Source organism: Nematostella vectensis, chromosome 6 (genome assembly GCF_932526225.1).
Source record: "Nematostella vectensis chromosome 6, jaNemVect1.1, whole genome shotgun sequence".
Taxonomy (NCBI): Eukaryota; Metazoa; Cnidaria; class Anthozoa; order Actiniaria; family Edwardsiidae; genus Nematostella; species Nematostella vectensis.
Window position 1 is genome coordinate 8480959 of NC_064039.1, and position 20361 is coordinate 8501319.

Here is a 20361-nt window from a genome sequence, read left to right on the forward strand (position 1 = left end):
TAATAATTAGCGACTGGATAGAACAATGCACTGAAACAAAAATTTGGTTACCGGGAACAAAATTTGAGCTTCTTGGAACAATGCACTGAAACAAAAATTTGGTTACCGGGGACAAAACTTGAGCTTCTTGGAATGGAAAACTGGATTTGTGGCAAACAATGGCCGGAAGAGATTGGAGGGAAAGCTGCCCGAAAAACGGGTTCCCGACAACTTTTTCATTTATATTTGAGTATTATTTAGGTATCAAATAATATTTTCAATAAAAAATTAACGGAAAGAAAGGGAGAGCTAAGGGAGTAAATAAGTGTGAATAAGTTTGGGGTATAGTTAATACAGGAAGAAAATTCCAAGCACATTTTTTACTTTTATTAGATGTTTTTTATTCGATTTGATTTTATTCATTATCAGATAATTATACTTTTATTTAATTTCCCGTTTTTCTCTTCGTAAGGCAGCTGAAAGGCAAAATAAAGATCTTTTTAGTAGGATGGTCCAAAATGGTTTGTATGTATGTATGGAGGTTAAAGAAACATAATATATATCCCGAGCCCATTTGAAGACCCACCGGCATATTCCAAGACCCCTCTGGCATATTTTTAAGAACTCCTAGCATATTCCGAGACCTCCCTGGCATATTTTCAAAAACTCCCAGCATATTCCAAGACCCCTGGCATATTTTCAAGAACTCCTAGCATATTCCAAGATCCCCCTGCTGGCATATTCTAAGAACCCCTAGCATATTCCAATACCCCTAGCATATTCCAAAACCTCCTAGTATATTCTTAGAACCCCTAGTATATTCTAAGAACCCCTAGCATATTCTAAGATCCCCTAGCATATTCCAAGACCCCCTAGCATATTCTAAGACCCCCTGGCATATTCTAAGACCCCCTGGCATATTCTAAGCCCCCCGGCATATTCAAAGACCCCCCCCCCTTCCCGTATATTCATAGCATATTCCCAGACCCCTTGTCATATTCCCAGACCCCCTGTCATATTCAAAGACCCCCTAGCATATTCTAAGACCCCCTGGCATATTCTAAGCCCCCTGGCATATTCAAAGACCCCCCGGTATATGCCAAGAACGCCCCCGTATATTTCAAGACCCCCCGGTATATTCCTAGTACTTACCTTTTAAATGATTATATCACTCCTCGATTTCTCCGGGCTGTGGGCCTTTAGGATTTTTGGTTGGTTTAGGCTTGCTGGCTTTATCCTCATCCTCGTCACTCAGTGGAGTGGTCTGTCCGGTGCCTGGTCCGCCTGTGGAAAGAATTCGTAATGTTGTTATAAGCTGTAGTGTAGTATAATGTACTACAATTTTGCAGTGTGTTTATACTCGATCAGAATGATGGGAGTAAAAGCTTGTTCCTGTAACTCCCCTCTTTTTTCCTTCAAGCGTAAGGCTCAAATTTCTTTTAGATGTTTTAATAATCATTCCTCGCTAAAGCGATAATTTGAATTTTACCGGGAACCTTTGATTGAAATTACTATTTAGACACAAACCTTCCACGCGGTTTGCGTATTCGTCCTCATCTTGTTTCTTCCCCTTTGCCGGTCGCTTCTCTTTTGCATTTTGTGCACCACCTTCAATTCTACCGTTGTATTCGTCCTCATCTTGTTTCTTCCCCATTACCGGTCGCTTCTCTTTTGCATTTTGTTTGCCACCTTCAATTCTACCGTTGTTTACGTCTTCACCATTTGACGAATTATTGTCATCTCCATTTGGCTTGCCGCCTTCAATTCTACCACTGACCTCGCCACTCTCGCTTGCAGGATCCTGACCTGACGGCGGTTCCTCTACACGGTCCTCGTCATAGCATTTATCGTCCTCATCGTGATTTTTCTCGTCCTCATCGTGATTTTCCTCGTCCTCATCGTGATTTTTCTCGTCTTCATCGTGATTTTTCTCGTCTTCATCGTGATTTTTCTCGTCTTCATCGTGATTTTTCTCGTCTTCATCGTGTTTTTTCTCGTCTTCATCGTGATTTTTCTCGTCTTCATCGTGATTTTTCTCGTCTTCATCGTGATTTTTCTTGTCCTCATCTGCGCTTGTGGACGGCGGGTTGCTTTCTTCAGGTTGTTTTGCTTCTTTTACCCGGTCATCTTTGTGCTCTGTCGTTGACTGACTCGGTTCTTTATTTCGTATTTTGACTGACTTGGCGATGGCTAGAAAGGAGGAACGGAGAAACACAATAGCTTTTATATTGTAACTGTCGAATCCTTCGTATCGCGACCCGCGTTTTCAAAACGTGATTTGTATAGCATTTCATTGCCTATGGCCTAAGTCCCATTCGAATCGACGGAGTTAAACGACTAAATTAACCACTTAACTGAATGATCGTTTCACAACTTACCATTTGCGGAAATAGCCAGGATCACGAGGAATGTTAGAGTGAGCCTCATTTTGAAAACTGTAAAAAGACAATGTTTGAATACTTTTAGGACGATCGGTCAGTGTTAAAGTGATAACGCAAAGCGTTAACTTTCTAGTATGTTCTAGAATCCTTCTGGGGTCTCTACCTTGGTGGATTTCAGTTGTGGATTCTAACTATGATATGTAAGATTCGTCTTATTTACCACAATCTTTGAACGCATGACAGCGCACGCAAGACAACACATGGATAATTTATTCCTACTAGCCTCGTAAACTTTGTAAAAATAATAGTTCATTAATTAAAAGTACGCTCACAGTTGTACTTACTCTGACGTTCTGAGAATCTACTATCAAGATTGATACATTGAAATACACAGTAGTAGTAAATCTTAATTATCTAATTCTTTCTTTCCATTTCCTTTTTCAACTGGTGGGGGGAGGATCGTGTTAGTCGGTGATCGTAAGGTTGAACCCACAAATGTCAAGACGTAGTGCACGTTACCCTTAAAACCTGGTGAATTATTCAACCTCAACCTACCCTCACATGTGCAACCTGCTAGAAGGTCTGAGTCACGGAGAGAATTGCTTCCTGACTCACAAAACGTGGGCACTTCTAACAAAAACAACTGCTTTTTTCTTTTAAAGTTTGAACTTAAAGCTTTGTGTTAAAATAGGATGACTGGCGCGTCAGATTTATTTAAAGTAAATGTATAAACAATCAAATCATCTCGAGGTATTTGAGAAGAGCCATCGTTTTGTGATAAGGATCATATTTCAACACGCATTGCATTTTATAACATAGATATAACGAGGCTAAAACAGCAACAACTTTAAAAACACTTTTAAATGGCATTGCGCGCGATTGGCGAATTTTGAAAAGTGGCTTCTGCGCTGCTAAGCGTGAAAGTAATATTCGACGTTTTACTGAAAAAAAAAGGCCTCTAACATGTAGCAAAATTACTCGCGCAAATATTCGCTCTGTTCTTCAGAACAGTGACATTTTTGATTATTATTATCCCTGGCCAATTCTTCATAAAAGACCCTTGGTTCGACTTGCTTGAGCAGTGGTGGTTTCGTAAGCCACCACTTTCGTAAGCAAATGCAAATGGTGTTAATCTCAGAAGGGAATCAAATCCTATTGAACCACAGTAAATTTCAGTCAATCCTACAATAAAACCTACTCAATTCTATTCCTTTTTTTTCCAATTCTGTTTTGAACCCATAACAACATTGCTACATAAGTCGGTTCTACGAACTTTAATTCCATTGTTTTACTCAGCTGTATCAGAGTCAGTTATATTGTTTATTCAATCCTTAGAATAACCTTGATTATCTAATTGCCTATGAAGACCTGGTAAAAAGATGTCGCATGAATGCCTTCCCGCCCCTTCCCGCCCTTAAACCACACCTCGTTATACGCATCAATTCCTAGACACATGTAAGACATATGCGTTACTTCATTCTTTGAAAATCCACATTGCTTTCGTTATATGCATCAATCATCATCACTCATCATCGCTCTAATTAAACGAACCATTCACCGTCCACCTCCCCCCCCCCCTTACGCCTCACCCCCAAGAGAGTCTGGTCTAGCAGGCCTTATGACATCCTTTGTTTGCACCTATCATTAGTCTTAACAATATTTTCTTACTTCACATTGGGAGCGGCTCGAAATACCTTTGTTTAAGCTGTTAGCAAATATTTGTACTCGTTTGCAAAAGAATCACGTTCCAGTGTTTTTATATATATATATATATATATATACAGTAAAACAACTCACTCAATAATCTCCAATTAATAATTTGAAACCTGCCTTGCTATAATTCAAAAACACTAATAACCGGATGTTAAAGCCGCATTGTCACCAGTTTACTTCCGGAGGTCCGACGGAAATCTCAACCGTTAAAAGAAAAAAGAATCTATTAAAATCCGAGATATTTAACAGGCCATCCGCTCTAAATTATCAATCACTTTCTCAAAGAAACTTCCTATAGACACACTGCTTTCAATATTTTGAAATATTTTTCGCGTTTTCCATTAAAAACCATCGGATATTGTTAAGTAATCGACCGGAAGTAAACTGGTGACAATGCGGCTTTAAATACGCCCAGGAAATAATGCTCAATTCAAAGCTTCTGCTGGGCTTGCTATGGATGCTACTATGTACATTCTATTATCGGAACTGATTTTGAACGTCATGGGCGAGGCCCTCTTCCCAAACATCGTCTGGTCAGAGTCAAATGTTGGAAATTGTTCCTTAAATTTTACGGTTTACTTCTACGAAAACGTTTGTTTTGAGGAAACATTTCAATTGAGAGTTAATATAAATAATAGGAATATAAATAATTTAATAGGTTCCTTAGAACGGGTAAGATACCAAAGGCTAGCATTTTGCCTAACTTGCACATTAAAAGGAAAAGGTCAAAAAGTATTTGTTGCTGTTTTAAAGCAAATATCTGTAATGATATATGAAGATAAGACATCCGAAAACGCAAATAAAATGTTCCAAATGTCTTTTAATGCATCTCGAAAACTTCTTTCGAATCTGAGAATAGACAAAAATTAATTGTTGTTCTGCCTGGCATCAAACATTCTAGAAACACCGCGAGAAACATAGTTCTGTTTGAGAAGTATAAGAGATATCTGGCACATTTACAGTGGCTAAAGGGGGCCCCCTAAATTGGCTCTTCCTTCCTCTTTTGTTTGTGGATAAACTTTACTATACACGGTTCAGCTTACAGTTTTTTAGTAGATCTCTTCTATGATATCTCGTGCCTAACCTCTATTTATGTCTACCCTATTGGGTGTAACAAAAGAAAATGGCAAAGAAGAATAAAAAATTACTTGAACAGTTTACAAATAAAATGCAGTGTTACATAAATACAGATACATTGGGCAAAAGGAGTTTACTGCGTTCTTGTTCTAGATCCCGCCTTCCCCAAACACGTACCAGATTTATAAGCAACCGCTCTAACAGGCAGTGAATACCATCCATATTTTCTTTCGAAAATATATGTTGCAGTGACCTCTGGAAGTCAGTTCATGAACTCAAGCTAGGTCAGAAAGCCTGTGCTGAAAAAACGCAAGACTAGTTTCAGTACCGCGCGGTTAAACCAGCCTTTTTGTTTTGAAATGGCGGCGTTTTACCGGCGAACTGTCACATTTTGGCGAATGCTAAAAAAACTAGACCAAACTTAAGGCTAAAATTTTCTTTATGACTTCCTCATTATCAAACAAGTCTGTCATCTTTTGTACAGTATGGTTTTAATGCTGTACAGTTAGTCAAAACAGCGACTGAAGTCAGCCTTTCGTACCTTTACTCAAACGATTCAACACTACCATTGTGCTTGTTTTCGCCAGGGCACGCGCATGCGCATACGTTATTCAGCACGGTCGGTCAGAAAGCTGTTGTATTGTTGACCACCTTCTTGATGAAAAAGGCATATCCAAAATAGGACCCGGTTTGTCAGCCACTGCCAAAGAGAAGACAACAATACAACAAGACAGAGTGGAGACTATACAACAATATAATAGCGGAGCCAGCGCGGCTCAAAAATTATTCACCCCTACTTCATTCAACATATGGGCGCTCGCCTCTTTATCCCAAGACAGCAGGGACGTACACGAGGAGGGGTAGAGGTTGAGGGGTACACGAAGGATACCCGCGCAAACCCTTTGTGGGACATTTTTTATTAAAAAAAAAACGTGAAATCCTATCCTTTTCCATATGACAACAAGGACTGCACACCCTCCCTCAGCCAACCCTGGGAAGAGGGGGGGGGGGAGGGCACGAAGAATACCCGCGCAAACCCTTTGTGGGACATTTTTTATTAAAAGATCGTGAAATCTTATCCTTTTCCATATGATACCCAGGACCCAGGACTGCATGCACACCCTCTCTCAGGAAACCTTGGGAAGGGGGGGGGGGGGGGGGGGGGGGGGGGAACGAAGAATACCCGCGCAAACCATTTGTGGGACATTTTTTATTAAAAGATCGTGAAATCTTATCCTTTTCCATATGATACCAAGGACTGCACACCCTCCCTCAGCCAACCTTGGAAAGGGGGGGGGGGAGGTCACGAAGAATACCCGCGCAAACCCTTAATTAATGGGGTATTTTTATTTAAAGATCGTGAAATCCTATCCTTTTCCATATGATACCCAGGACTGCACACCCTACCTCAGCCAACCTTGGGGGGGGGGGGGGGGGTACACGAAGGATGCCCGCGCAAACCCTTTGTGGGGTATTTTTATTGAAGGATCGTGAAATCCTATCCTTTTCCATATGATATCCAGTACTGCACACCCACTCTCAACCAATCCTGGGGGGGGGGGCACGTAGAATACCCGCGCAAACCCTTTGTGGGGTATTTTTTTACTGAAGGATTGAGAAATCCTATCCTTTTCCATATGATAACCAGGACTACACACCCACCCTCAACCAATTCTGGGGGGGGGGGGGAAGCACGTAGAATACCCGCGCAAACCCTTAGTGTTTTTTTTTATTAAGGGATTGTGAAATCCTATCCTTTTCCATATGATATCCAGGACTGCAAACCCACCCTCAACCAATACTGGGGGGAGGGGCACGTAGAATAGCCACGCAAACCCTTTGTAGGTTTTTTTTTATTAAAGGATTGTGAAATCCTATCCTTTTCCATATGATACCCAGACTACACACCCTCCCTCAACCAATCCTGGGTACGCGCCTACCTAAGAGTCAATACCAAGTCATTGGCCGTAGAGGAAGATCACGAAACAAGTGGTCCTCCTATGTATTTGCACACCCATTACTACTTCTCCTGCGAACTTTCACGGTGTATATATGGTTCATATATAACTAAGTATTGTTGTTTTCAAAGTGCTTGCAAGTCGCGAGTTGGTAACGATGGCTGTGTCCAGGGCCTGTGGATCTCTCAAGCCACCTTCGGGTATTACCGAGTAGTCTATTCCGGGTACTTCCGATCTCTTCCGGGCATTGCCGAGTCTTTCCCATGTATTATAGTGTCAACTATGAGTACTGACGAGTCTTCTTCAAGTAGAGCTCATATTGCATGCTTTGTAGGTATTGCCGCGTAGGTGTCCTTGACGAGAAAGGACATACACTCAGATTTTTTCACGAGCAATCCCGACCAGACTGTGACGACTATATCAAGATCAACCTCAACAACCTCGCACCAAAGTACAGGTGTAAGTTACATGTCGTAACCGCTGCTCGAGTAGACCGTTTTCACAATGTTGTACGCGCATTCAAAATGCCACAGACTAGCGGGCCACATCTGATCCAAAATGCAGACGAAGGGGAATTTGACTCCAAAATTCCTCAAAAGATGCACCGTGACAGCATTTTCTATAGCTTCATCTGTAAAGTCCACTTCGTACGGCATCTTAGATCAGCCCGGGCCCGCCAGTCTGTGGCATTTTGGATGCGCGCGCAACATCGTGAAAACGGTCTATTGGAGCCAAGGCGGTTATCAAATTTGTCATGTCCCAGGTAAGGCGCTTATTCGGGGAGGTGTTCGTTTTATTATCTCTTGATAATAATAATTGTTTTTTATGTGCAAGGAGTAACAATTAAAAAAGTATAAAGAGTAAAAAAAATCATAAAAAACAAGCTTTCAATTATACATGTTGTGGCGGATATTCTGTCAGTTATGGTTACATCCCTTCTAATGTACAGTTCCTATAGTCATTAAAACCTATTGATTAAGTGCATCACGCTTAGGCTATGCGCTTATTCGGGGGTGGCGCGCTTATCCATATTTTTCCTCTTATGTAAGACAATTATTCGGGCGAGTAGCTTATTTTAAGGAAGCGCTTATTCGGTCAATTACTGTATACAACAAAGCGGGTGTATTTGCATTAGGCATAAGCTAATTTGAGGAAGAAATTAACTTGTATCTATTTCCAGGGGCGATGAGGGAGGGATTTATTTGTCTCTGGTTCCAGGAGCGATGAAGAAGGAATTGACTTGTCTATCCGATTCCAGGGGAGAAGAGGAAGGGAAAATTTAGCCAAAAATTGTCGTTTTTCTCAGACGCGGTCACTTCCATGTAAGGAAGCTAATATATTCTATTTTTGGAAAATCTGCGCAATTTTTGTCATTTTTAGGGCTGCCATACAACCGCAAGTGCCTCGCAAACTTTGTGAATTGTATTCAGAAGAGAACAACAGTGACTGTGACCATCTTTAATCCATGAGCTTCTGAAAAAAAAACTAAAATTCCTCGGTACCAGACCCCTAAAACGACAACGGTTTCTTCATATGTTATCAGTTTTATAATTTTTTTTATTGTATTTTTTTATGACAAAGGTCCCAACTTGCCCTTTTGAAATCACATTCTCTCCAGCCCTCCCCCCACCGGCTAATTCTGCCCCCCCCCCCCCCTACCTTCTTTTGGGACCATTTCGTGATCAGAAAATTTATTTCGTATTTCCACACGATCCTTCGAATCATCCAAAAATACAAAACTAATTTCCCCTCCCGCCACTCTGGCTTTCTAGTATTCTATTGTTTTCTGTCGTTATGTTCTATTTGCGTAAGGTGCCAAAAAAAGAATTGAGCGCTAAGCATAAAAGCATTTGTTGTTCACGTTTCTTGTAAGGTCCCCTAATCAGCGAGAAATGCGATTGGAGTGCTTTAAGTGACTGGAGAAGCTATCAGAGGCATTGATAAAACAAAACCAGCTGTAGGAAGCACAAAGCACAGGAGCCGTGTCTATAATGACGCTAAATAACACACGCTCATGAATGAATTGCCTTATTTTTTAAGGCTTCATCAAACATACATGCATTCATTTTGCGGGACGCACCTGTATATTAGGGATTCGGTGTTAAAATGATAATAACCATTTGGTGTGCTTCTAAAGCGCAAATCACTATAAGGAAATCTACGAAAAACAACGCTTCCTTTAAACTTTTGCTTAGGCCCCTCCTATCTGGGACCCCTGGGTCCGCCCCTGATAAATTGCGCATCTTTTAGCTGCCTGCTTCACATATCATGTGCGTGATATGCGTGGCATTTTGTGACATTGCATGACATGCGTGACAGCTTACTTTTCCTATTTCGTCCTTAGGTCCAGAGTCTAGCGAGGAGTGAAGGTCCAGCCAAGGTTCTTTATAGTAGTACTTAGTTGTTGAGGGTGTGGTCTTTTAACATCGCATATGTGTACTTAATTACATTATAGTGAATAGGTATTACAAATATGAAAGTATATGATTGTGTACATATAACTAGATTTTCCCTCGTACAACAATCATGGCATTGGGTTTGGATTTGTCCTTAAGTGCGCCAAGCACACCCAACATCATCATCCGTGTTTTAAAGAGCCCTTGTCATCCTCATCGTTGTTATTGTTTGAACCAATACTTGAAGTCAAATTACATAAAGAAATCTTAAACCAACCATCTCAAATCAAAATCTAATTTTCCCAAATTCATTCGATAAAAGAATAACGACTCTTCCAAATCAGCGGACACAAAATGGTGCTTTCTCACACTTGGTACTTTGCTATGATGACAAAATTGCGGCTGACAGAGGTTTTTTAATGTGCATGGCGTATTTCCGTACAAGTAGACGTCCTTAATCAATCTCAATTTCTTGATACTTGGCTGAAGTTTGTTTTGTTTGTACCTTATAGGTCAATATAACCTCTTGTTACTTGGCTGACATTTGATTTGTTTGTACCTTTACGCCAATATTTCAACTCTGTGTTAGTTGGCTAACATTTGTTTTGTCTGTACCTTAAAGGTCGAGGACACGACGACACGACAGTGCATGAAGTAAAAAAATAAGTTTCAAGGAATAAAAAGTGTACTGGATACTCAATAATAAATCGTTGACAAAAGCTATGACTTCGCTCATTTGTGTTATGGTATTATGTTATGTTTTAGTTTATAGGGGAAAGTGGGAGAGTAGTATTTTTCTTTTAGGTCTATTTTTAGCCAAGAATCTACATTTGTTCCATTTTTATTCAAATTAGATATTCAAATTAGTGAACATTAGCGCATCGCGCACAGCAGTAGTATAAAGTAAAGATGTTTTTGTGCGATACCCTTTTCTCTACTTAGTGCTTCTTTCATTACTAATGTACGAAAAGAATAGAAACGTAACGAAAAGAACAGAAAACACCACAAAGAAAGAAAAAATGAAAAGAAAAGTATGCTTTTCGTAACAAACGAATAAGATTCTTAAGTAAAATATCACTGCTGTTTCTATCATCACAACACCATTTATGTCCTTTTTTTCTCATTTCTTCAGCAATATTGAGTGTATTACATTATATTTCCTGCTCTTCCTGCACCTGGCATTCCTGAAGCGAGCTTGTGCCTTCAACATACACGCGATAGAACGCACCTGTAAGCTAAAGTGCCCCATACAAGTGCTGGATTACACCCAAAAAACGGCTTGAAAAATCACGAACTGTATTATCACAATATATCGTTTCTTCATCACTTGAAATAGAGTTTCTAAAGCGTTTAAAAACCTTTCGGAGGAGTAAAACCATATCTCGAACATGATTATTCAAATCCTTTTTCGCCTTAGTTATACCTAGCAAAATATCATTAACCTTTGCATTCGTCTTCTAGAGATTTGTACATATGTTTTCTTTTTATAATCCGATATAAACAGATCTTTAAAATACAGTTAAATTGCAGAAGACATTTAATTTCGCCTTTGCGAGCACGCGCCCGATTTGTCGATTATTAGGGTTGATAACGTTAGCGATGGCACGCGTTGTGGGTTTGCCAACATTAGAGCTCTGTTTCCTTTTTAGGCGACTATTGAGACTTTTCAATAAAACAAAGTAACTTTCTCAGATTTCTCCAAATAGGCGCGCGAGTATATCAGCTCTTAAGTGCACCGCGCCATGCACATGTCTTTATTTCTAAACAAACTTCTCTCAGAAAGTTGTTCCCGGGTCCTTTTGCCCGCTCTCTTTGTGTATTTGCAGTGATATGAGAAAGGCCGTTTACTGTAACAATACATGTTTTAAAGCATTTAAAAAGGTTCGTCAACGACAAAATACATAGCAAACAATTCGCCATTCGCACCCACAAAGAAAAAAACATATAAATAGATTCATAACTTCCTACCGATGTTGAAAAATAAGCTTGATAACATTTATGTTTGTGGAAGTAATTCTAGTCACTTAAAGACTTTTTAAAAAAGGAAATAAAACACTTTTTAGACACTTTCAATGAACATCCATAGACACGCATACAATTGTTATACTTTTAATCCTATAAATCCCTGAAAAAAGAATGGCAGCTTATTAGTATCCAAGATAACCTTGCCAAATCCCAGATTTTCTAAATGTTTTCTTTCTTTTCTTTTCCTAAAAGCTTAAAATATTAGCGGGATGCAAGCTTGTTGCCTTTGCCGTTTATTTAGGTAACCTAAGCTATTTAAGCGTATCTTACACAGATATAAAAGAACTCTTTCAAACACGTGTGCCGAAACCAAAACGAGCTTGACAGTGTACAGCTATCAGCGGACAATTACAGAGTTTGAGCCAAACACTTTGTAGAGCACACAAAAGGTGATTTAGGCTTATGTATTCTTGTCTTGTGTGAAATATCTGTGCATCCCTACTAATACTCGCCCTTCCCATCGCTCTTCAAACTCTAATCACCGGTGACTCACGCTTCTATAATACTTTCTATACAACAGATTTTATTGTCCTTGACAATGTATTTCTTATCATGTTTCAGTCATTCTTTTAAATGGTGGTGGCGAGATTCTTCTGAAATTGACGCTTTCGCACTGACTTTCGACTTTCCAAGGCCCTTTAGAGTCTCGAGAAGACACAGCTGTTAATTCCTAATTCCTCTTCCAAATAATTGGCTCTCTTTAAGATAATGTTGATCTTTTTGTTTCCTAAATCACAAGTTATTCATGTCTAGATAAGTATATCCTAACTCTTTCTGCAAACTATTTGCTTCATCAGTCCTTTCTAGATTCGCATATGGCGCTTTGAGCGAGGACACAATTGCTTATGCGTTTAGCTGGCTTACAATCCCAAAGCCATGAGATCTCTGTTAATCATCTGATCATTCGAATGACTATAAAAGGTATTTCCGGTTTATAAAAATGATATTAATATTGTTAATACAATATTGTTTATTATTATATAATTACGACTACGACGAAGGAGACGATGATTTGATGAGTATATACGTTTGCATTTTACTATTACCCAAACTGATCGTATGTCGCTACGAGCAACCCCAAGTGTGTAAAAAACACGTTTTTGTGCTCTTACTCTCAACCGCCTGGTCACTATCATTTGACTTTCTTTCATCCCTAACTTATAAAAGTATTGATCCAGGGTAATATTATGGCGCAAGTATGCGAAATATATAATAATAGCATCCCTTGTTTTGTTTTAGTTGCCATGAACGAAATTTTGCTGTAAAAAAGTGATTAGGTTTATTTACAAAATATCCATAATTGGTTTCGTAGCATTTTCAGAAAGTCGTAATCGTTGTGTAATAACAGCTTTCGTGAATACGAAGGCACTAAATGGAAATAGGACATGTTGCAATTGGCGAATTTCATTGTTTCTCACACCTTGTGTTGAAAAGAAAATAAGAAAAAGCAACATCTTACAAAGACCACCTACTTATTTTTTTCATAGTGTTTCATAGTGCTTTCGTGGAAACAAAAAAGTTTTCAACTGAATAAATCACTCTTTCAATACTTTAATATACGTTGTTCTCGGGCACACTTCCCCGCAAGAGCTGCTTCTAAGAAGCAGAAAACTCTTTTAAGACTCGTATCATAATATTTCTATGGCCTGATTCTTTCATTACTGGGTCTATCTGTATATAATTTCAATTAAAACTTCTCTCCGATAATCTTCAGGTATCCCCCGGAGAAACAAAGTTATTTTTTCATCCAATTTTAGATTCGATTGGTAGCTTAATCTAATTACTGATTGAATGGGGAAATGTCCAAAAATAAATGAAATGAAAAGGCTAGCAAAGAACTCGTCTAAGACAAAATATGGCTCTTTAAGCAACACCTTAGAGCATGGGTCAATATTATGTTTGTAATATAAATGATTGGATTTTTTAACTATGGTCGGGGTGTTTATCATTAGCCCAGCTTTCATGCTGCTCTATTCAAGCAAGCGAAGCAGCATTTGCAGGTCATCCTTACAGGGATGTGTGTAGCTTAAGTGATTTCAGGAAAACTGTGGAAAAACGCTGTAATCTCTTTAAACAATGGTTCAGAGAGACTCTTACGGTCGTCGCTTTAATGTACTTAATATTTGATAACCGTGAGGAACCGTGAGGGTGACGTGTGTAACCACGGCCACACATCTACCGCCAAGGAACGTTGTATCCTCTCCCCGTAGGCCATGCTGGTGGCAATAGATTCAATTTAGGTAGTTCCCCTAACGTGGATAAATATCATAATTCAATAACCCAATTCACGCCTGAGACTTCAACAATTACCTGAAGCTATTAAAACGCTATTAACTTTTTAGAGATTCAGAATTTGTTAAAACTAAATTAAAGAAGTTTAAGCGTTTGATTTCAGTTTGAGAATTATTCTGAATATATGCGAAAAGGATTGGAAAGATTGAATGAATTAAGAAAAAAAGGCGATCGTTACCATAGCGCCAGAAAAGGCCGGGTTTGTATGCAACGAGACGACCGCGAGTACGGACAAAGAGGCCGAATACTCAATGAAGCGAACAATACAATCGATGCTAAAAGAGCAAGACCAAGGGGAGAGACATTATTCTATAATGGGATGTGAAGATTTAATTACGTCTGGACAAGCAGATGTCATGGAGTGATATCTTAGGGTCGGTGAAATGGCCAGCTTTGATCACACGTTACAAAGGCTTCGGTTAAAAATACTACGATCTTGGACAAAAGACAGATAATAGACAATTAATTTCTCAATTATTCCCCGATTACCGGATATCATTAAAGCGGGCACTGTGGCATAATAGAACAGGCAGGGGTCAGTTATAAGGGTGCTAACCTGCGCTCGCTAGACATTTGAAGAGAGACATGGACAGATCACTTACCACCCACAAGCTAACGGCTCCGCAGATCCTTGAAGGGTATTACTTCTTACCTTGTTGTGTGCCGGGCTGCTGCAGATCAGAGGTTTCGAGGCCAAAGCAGAGCTCGTTCAGTATTGAAGCTATCCTCAGCGCCGATAGTTCTAGGCAGAGTAGAGAGATTCCCGGCAGACGGTTGGGTTCGCCAGATCCTTCTGACTTCTGTGCGGTGAGGCCATACCCCACCTTTGGATTACCCGCGAAACTCGACCAGCAATCCCCCCATGAAAAGACAGGTAATCCGAAGAAAAATGTTCTTTTTCTATTAAATCATACGTACTACTAGGACTCCATCCCATGTCAGTGTTTTCGCCTCAGGTTATTAACAAACTCTGTTTTTCATTTCTCGTCTTATATGTGTAAACATTTCAGTTTTCACTAAACTTAGCACCTTTTTTAACATCATAGGGAACGCTTTTTATCTGGCTTTAATTAGGTTGAAAGCCCTTTTTTCCTATACACCATACCTAAGGCACTACCCTCTAGACTACTAGCTATCAGGGCTTTGGCTTGCTTTGTTTCTTACGGTAGCGTCGAGCTGGCTTACTAGTTCAAATAAGTTTTTCTTTTACGCCATACCGAGGACCCCGTGGCTGCTAACTACCACTTTAGAGACAATTATCCGCTGTTAAAACTAGTTGCTATAAAAAGAAAGAAAGAAAGAAAGAAAGAAAGAAAGAAAGAAAGAAAGAAAGAAAGAAAGAAAGAAAGAAAACGTGCCTTTTTCGCGTTTTTTAGTGTAGCACTGTGCAAACGTATTTCTTATATTGTGATATTGAACAAGGCTACTCTAAAAGAAAAAAAACTGAGCAGGCAAAGTTTTCTTTATCTTTATTTAGAAAGAGAAGAAATGGATGTTTCAATGATATAAAATTCGCAGACATAGACTTGTTGTAAGAGCCGCAACAGGGATTCTAATAGCCCACACACTGAGCAATTCCTACAGCAAATGAGTAGAGAAAGTTGATACAGAATCCAAGTTTTTTGTTTCCCATGCTGAAATCCCTTCGAGGCAAAGATGTTGAAGGATTGCATGGAATTGTTTTTAAGCATTAAAGGATTAATCAATCTTAGGGGCACTAGACGCAATAGAAGAAGAGACTCTCTCGTGAGACAGAGGAACACGTGTTTGATGGCTAGGGATTGGGCTCTTGCAAGTTGTATGCAACTTTGTACAGGTGACGGCAGTAACGGACCATTCAAGTGCCTATATCTACCAATCAAATTATCACGTGAATATTCGTAAAACTTTGCAGGGAAAACTCTTCTAATAATGAGTTTTTACATTCGATCTTTTTTTTATGTTATCGAAAAACACTGCACAAGAAGTAAAACTGAATGAAAGGAATTGGAACTAAATGTAAAATGTAATGACAAAGAATTGAATAGAAATTCAAAGTTTACCCCGAGTTACAGAAAGACTTAGCTTGTTTATTAAGTTTACCACTATGCTAAACTTGAAACCGTACGCACTTATCGAGAGCTAAATGTTTAGATTTGTACTTCTAGACGTAATTCGTTGTCACCTTGCCACGAAATTGCCCGTCTTATCAAGTCATAATTACTAAAAAGCACGGATACCCTAACGACTTTTCCTCGTCAAAAGAGCAGGGACTTTAAATAATAGTCCATTACGTTAGCTCCTAGCATCTAAGGTCGTTAGCCTCCTAATCACCGGATATGACAGCAATTCATCAAAATACTTTAACAATAGCACACGCATTCTGTCTTTGATTTCCGCGTAACAAAAACTGCTCGAAATAGAAGAAAAATCAAAGATAAGAAAAATCCATCGCTCCTTTAGGAAAAAATATATGACAGAAATAAGTTTGAAAATGCGAAGCGCATAGAAAAAGGAACGGGGACTTTTTTAATAACCCGTTTTTCAAATGTGATTTCCGATGTTTATCTCACAAGTTAAACAAGTGTGTGGATCATGTGGCTTTCGAGGGTAGATCCTTAGACGGCTTTAATGAGTCTACGGGCATCTAACGACCAGGGTAATCTGCAATATCCACTTTTATGCTCGCGCCTCTTATCGTTGCAATCAGGGCCTTTAGTACAACGCCTTCGCCCCAACAATATGACAGGAAGCCATTTGTGATGAAATGAGAGGGATATTATTTAGGTTACAACAACTTAAACAAATCGTATACTTTTATGGTCATTTGAGCATTTTTGGGTGACATTCGGTACAATTTTAATAAAGCAGGCGTTAAAATAATGAGCCGTTAGTGGAGATATTATAAGCAAAGATACATAAGGGTTCCATTTTGTTTGGGAATTTCATAAGGAATTAGAAAAAGAAATGATGAATGATTATGAGTATCACATTTTTCATTGTATTTTATATAATAAGAATAAAAACAAATATTAAGTAAGATTTGTTAACTAGATGATTGATTCCCCTATCCTTTTGAAATGAAAATAACTAACGACAAAGAAGCTAACCATGAACCTACATTATTTCCACCTTTGGCTTCCAAGAAGATTCTGTTTTTACTGCATGGTAAAAACATTACCATTTCATTATTCTTTTCTTTTCTAGTGCTATAAGCTGAAAACGTTTTGTTTCACAGGTGTACAAGCATTTCGCAGATCCTGGCGAGCGGAAAAACCAAAACGAGTGCGAACCATCTTCTCCCCTGATCAGCTGGACCGGCTAGAGAGGGAGTTCGACAACCAGCAGTACATCGTGGGGACAGAGCGATTCTACCTCGCTACAGAATTAGGCCTGACTGAAACACAAGTCAAAGTTTGGTTCCAAAACCGGCGGATCAAATGGCGAAAACAGAACCTTGACAACAACAAAACAAGAGAAGCGGAAAGCGACGAGGAAAGCTCGAGTTGAAAAGTGGTTACTTTCATCATATTTAGAGGGAGCTGCGGGAGACAAGTGAGAACTAAAAATTGAGCTCGATGTATCTGGAAAACATCCTGTTGGTAGATGGACAAATACTGTTGATTCACCAGAACATCGCCAATAAATCACATCACAGAAGAAGACCTCGAAAGAAATGAGGAAAGAGAGTGTGTTACGAAATCAGCGACCAATAACACACATTTACTTTTGTCCGCCAATCAAAGCACAGAACGTTGATGCTCGTCACCTACCACAACGCCTTAAAGGCGCATTGTCACCAGTTTACTTCCGGAGGTCCGACGGAAATCTCAACCGTTAAAAGACAAAAGAATCTATTAGAATCCGAGATATTTAACAGGCCATCCGCTCTAAATTATTAATCACATCCTCGAAGAAACTTCCAATAAACACACTGCTTTCAATATTTTGAAATGTTTTTCGCGTTTTCAGTTAAAAATCATCGGAGATTGTTAGTTAATCGACCGGAAGTAAACTGGTGACAATGCGGCTGTAAATACCTTCATTAGCCAAGCCATTTATTTACCCACGATAGAAAAAATCATCGGGATGCAGAACGTTCGATAATGTAGAATTTTGAACTTTAAAATAAGGGCCGGCCTCGACTCAATAAACCATGTATGCCAAGTTTAGAGAAAAAAAACTTAATCAGAGTGGAGAGATAAAAGTTGTACACTTATATACTTCGCGATGTACATAGTTTGTAAATAAATAAATAAATAAATAAATAATGATAAGATAATTACTGATTAGTTAATAGTGTATTTATCACACACACACGCGCTCTACCCAAGCATCTCGGTTTCTGGCTTCGTGCAGTGGGATGGCATCGTCATCATGACCTCCCCTCCCCCACATAACCAACACGAGGAAACTCGGTTCGGCCCGATGGTAACTTGACAATTTCTCGTCGCGCCATCGGGTGTTTGGAGATAGCATATTTAAGCAAGAGCCTGTACTGCATAGTATGGCAACCGTAGTGTGCGACTCTTGTAAAACAAAACACTAGGGCAGGGGGATGAAAGTGTTTGTAGGGGGCAGATAGTGTGTGTGGAGCCGGGGGGAGGTGTGTGTGGGGGACAGGGGGGGTAGAGTGTGTGTATGAGGCAGGGGGGGGGAGAGAGTGTGCGTGCGGGGGGGGGGGAGAGCGTGTGTATGGGGGCAGGGGGGAGAGAGTTTGTGTATGGGGCAGGAGGAAAAGAGTGTGTGTATGGGGCAGGGGGGGAAAGAGTGTCTGTGGGGGGCAGGGGGGAAAGTGTGTGTATGGGGCAGGGGGAGATAAGGTGTGTATGGGGCAGGGAGGAGAGAGTGTGTGTATGGGGCAGGAGGAAAAGAGTGTGTGTATGGGGCAGGGGGAAGAGAGTGTCTGTGGGAAGCAGGGGGGAAAGAGTGTGTGTATGGGACAGGGGGAAGAGAGTGTCTGACGTCTGTGGGGGGCAGGGGGGAAAGAGTGTGTATGGGGCAGGGGGAGAGAAGGTGTGTATGGGGCAGGGGGGAGAGAGTGTGTGTATGGGGCAGGGGGGGAGAGAAGGTGTGTATGGGGCAGGGAGGAGAGAGTGTGTGTATGGGGCAGGGGGGGAGAGAAGGTGTGTATGGGGCAGGGGGAGAGAAGGTGTGTATGGGGCAGGGAGGAGAGAGTGTGTGTATGGGGCAGGGGGAGAGAAGGTGTGTATGGGGCAGGGGAAGAGAAGGTGTGTATGGGGCAGAGAGGAGAGAGTGTGTGTATGGGGCAGGAGGGAAAGAGTGTCTGTGGGGGGCAGGGGGGAAAGTGTGTGTATGGGGCAGGGGGAGAGAAGGTGTGTATGGGGCAGGGAGGAGAGAGTGTGTGTATGGGGCAGGGGGAGAGAAGGTGTGTATGGGGCAGGGGGGAGAGAGTGTGTGTATGGGGCAGGAGGGAAAGAGTGTGTGTATGGGGCAGGGGGAAAAGTGTGTGTATGGGGCAGGGGGGAGAGAGTGTGTGTATGGGGTAGGGGGGGAGAGTGTGTGCATGGGGCAGGGGGGAGAGAGTGTGTGTGTAACCGTCGGAACTTGACATTTACCGTGCGGTTACGAAAAATGTAGAAACAAATGCAATACTGAAAGCAAAACTATCAGGTTCTGACACTAGCCAAAAAGTAGGCAAAAATAAATGGAATGAAACGAAAACGATCAAGCGAAAGGCAACGTGAGAACGAATATATGATGCAAGGCATGGACTTATAAGGATTTATTGACAAATTAAATAATAACTTTTAAGTGATAACAAACCTAGTCAAATCCCGAGAAAAGGTAACCTAAACCAAAGGCTAGTTTTAAAAACAAAGTACTTACAACCGGAAAATCAAACTGAACACAACTGGCATGACAGGCCCGTACGGACAGCGCTCTAAGCTTGTAGCTTATCTCTGCTGACTGTCTTCCCTGAGCAACTGCATTTCTCGCTCCCGCATCACGCCTCGCAAGCAATGCGTCTCCTTTGCTCAGCGGTACTAAAAAAACTAACAGATACTGTAAAAACAGCCGCTTTTATACTCGCTTGGGGACGCTAACATTTACTAAAGCTCAGATTACTCAGCGTCCATTGTCCTGTCAAATTTAGAAACTACTCTTCCTGGGAAATGGTAAAGGACGCTAAACTTAAGTCAATTATCACTATCAAGCTATTGATACTAATCTAAAGTAATTTGAAACATGTTGAAAGTAAATTCCTAAACGTGTACGGATCGAATTAGAATCACGTTTGAGAAACATTCCGTAAAATACGTAAAACAATTATAATCGCAATCCAAAAATCGCTTACTTAAAATCTTTGCAAAATCTAAAATAACCCAAAATACCACCCGGTCACATGTGTATGGGGCAGGGGGGGAGAGAGAGTGCATGGGGCAGGGGGTAGAGAGTGTGTGTGTGTGTGTGGGGGGGGGGGGGGTGAGGCAGGGGAGAGAGAGTGCATGGGGCAGGGGGGAGAGAGTGTGTGTGTGTGTGTGGGGGGGAGGGGGTGAGGCAGGGGAGAGAGAGTTGGGGGAGGGGGAAAGGGGCCCC

General features: G+C 40.6%; 2 protein-coding genes and 1 long non-coding RNA gene across 3 annotated transcripts; 2 read left to right on the forward strand and 1 right to left on the reverse strand.

Annotated features, from left to right (window-relative positions):
• Window positions 1-362: 362 nt before the first annotated feature.
• LOC5508357 (uncharacterized protein DDB_G0290685) lies at window positions 363-14687 on the reverse strand. The gene is made up of 5 exons (XM_001628915.3): window positions 14474-14687; window positions 2358-2414; window positions 1507-2169; window positions 1132-1263; window positions 363-455 (listed from the first exon to the last, which is right to left on the reverse strand). Exons 2-4 carry the CDS (start codon window positions 2404-2406, stop codon window positions 1148-1150), a joined length of 828 nt encoding a protein of 275 aa, XP_001628965.2. The 5' UTR covers window positions 2407-2414; window positions 14474-14687; the 3' UTR covers window positions 363-455; window positions 1132-1147.
• LOC116615479 lies at window positions 9298-10223 on the forward strand. Its single transcript, XR_004294957.2, has 2 exons — window positions 9298-9488; window positions 10127-10223. It is a non-coding gene; the product is annotated as an uncharacterized LOC116615479 (long non-coding RNA).
• On the forward strand, window positions 13988-18082 carry LOC5508358 (homeobox protein notochord). The gene is made up of 2 exons (XM_032377135.2): window positions 13988-14695; window positions 17039-18082. Exons 1-2 carry the CDS (start codon window positions 14407-14409, stop codon window positions 17308-17310), a joined length of 561 nt encoding a protein of 186 aa, XP_032233026.1. The 5' UTR covers window positions 13988-14406; the 3' UTR covers window positions 17311-18082.
• The last annotated feature ends 2279 nt before the right edge of the window (window positions 18083-20361 follow it).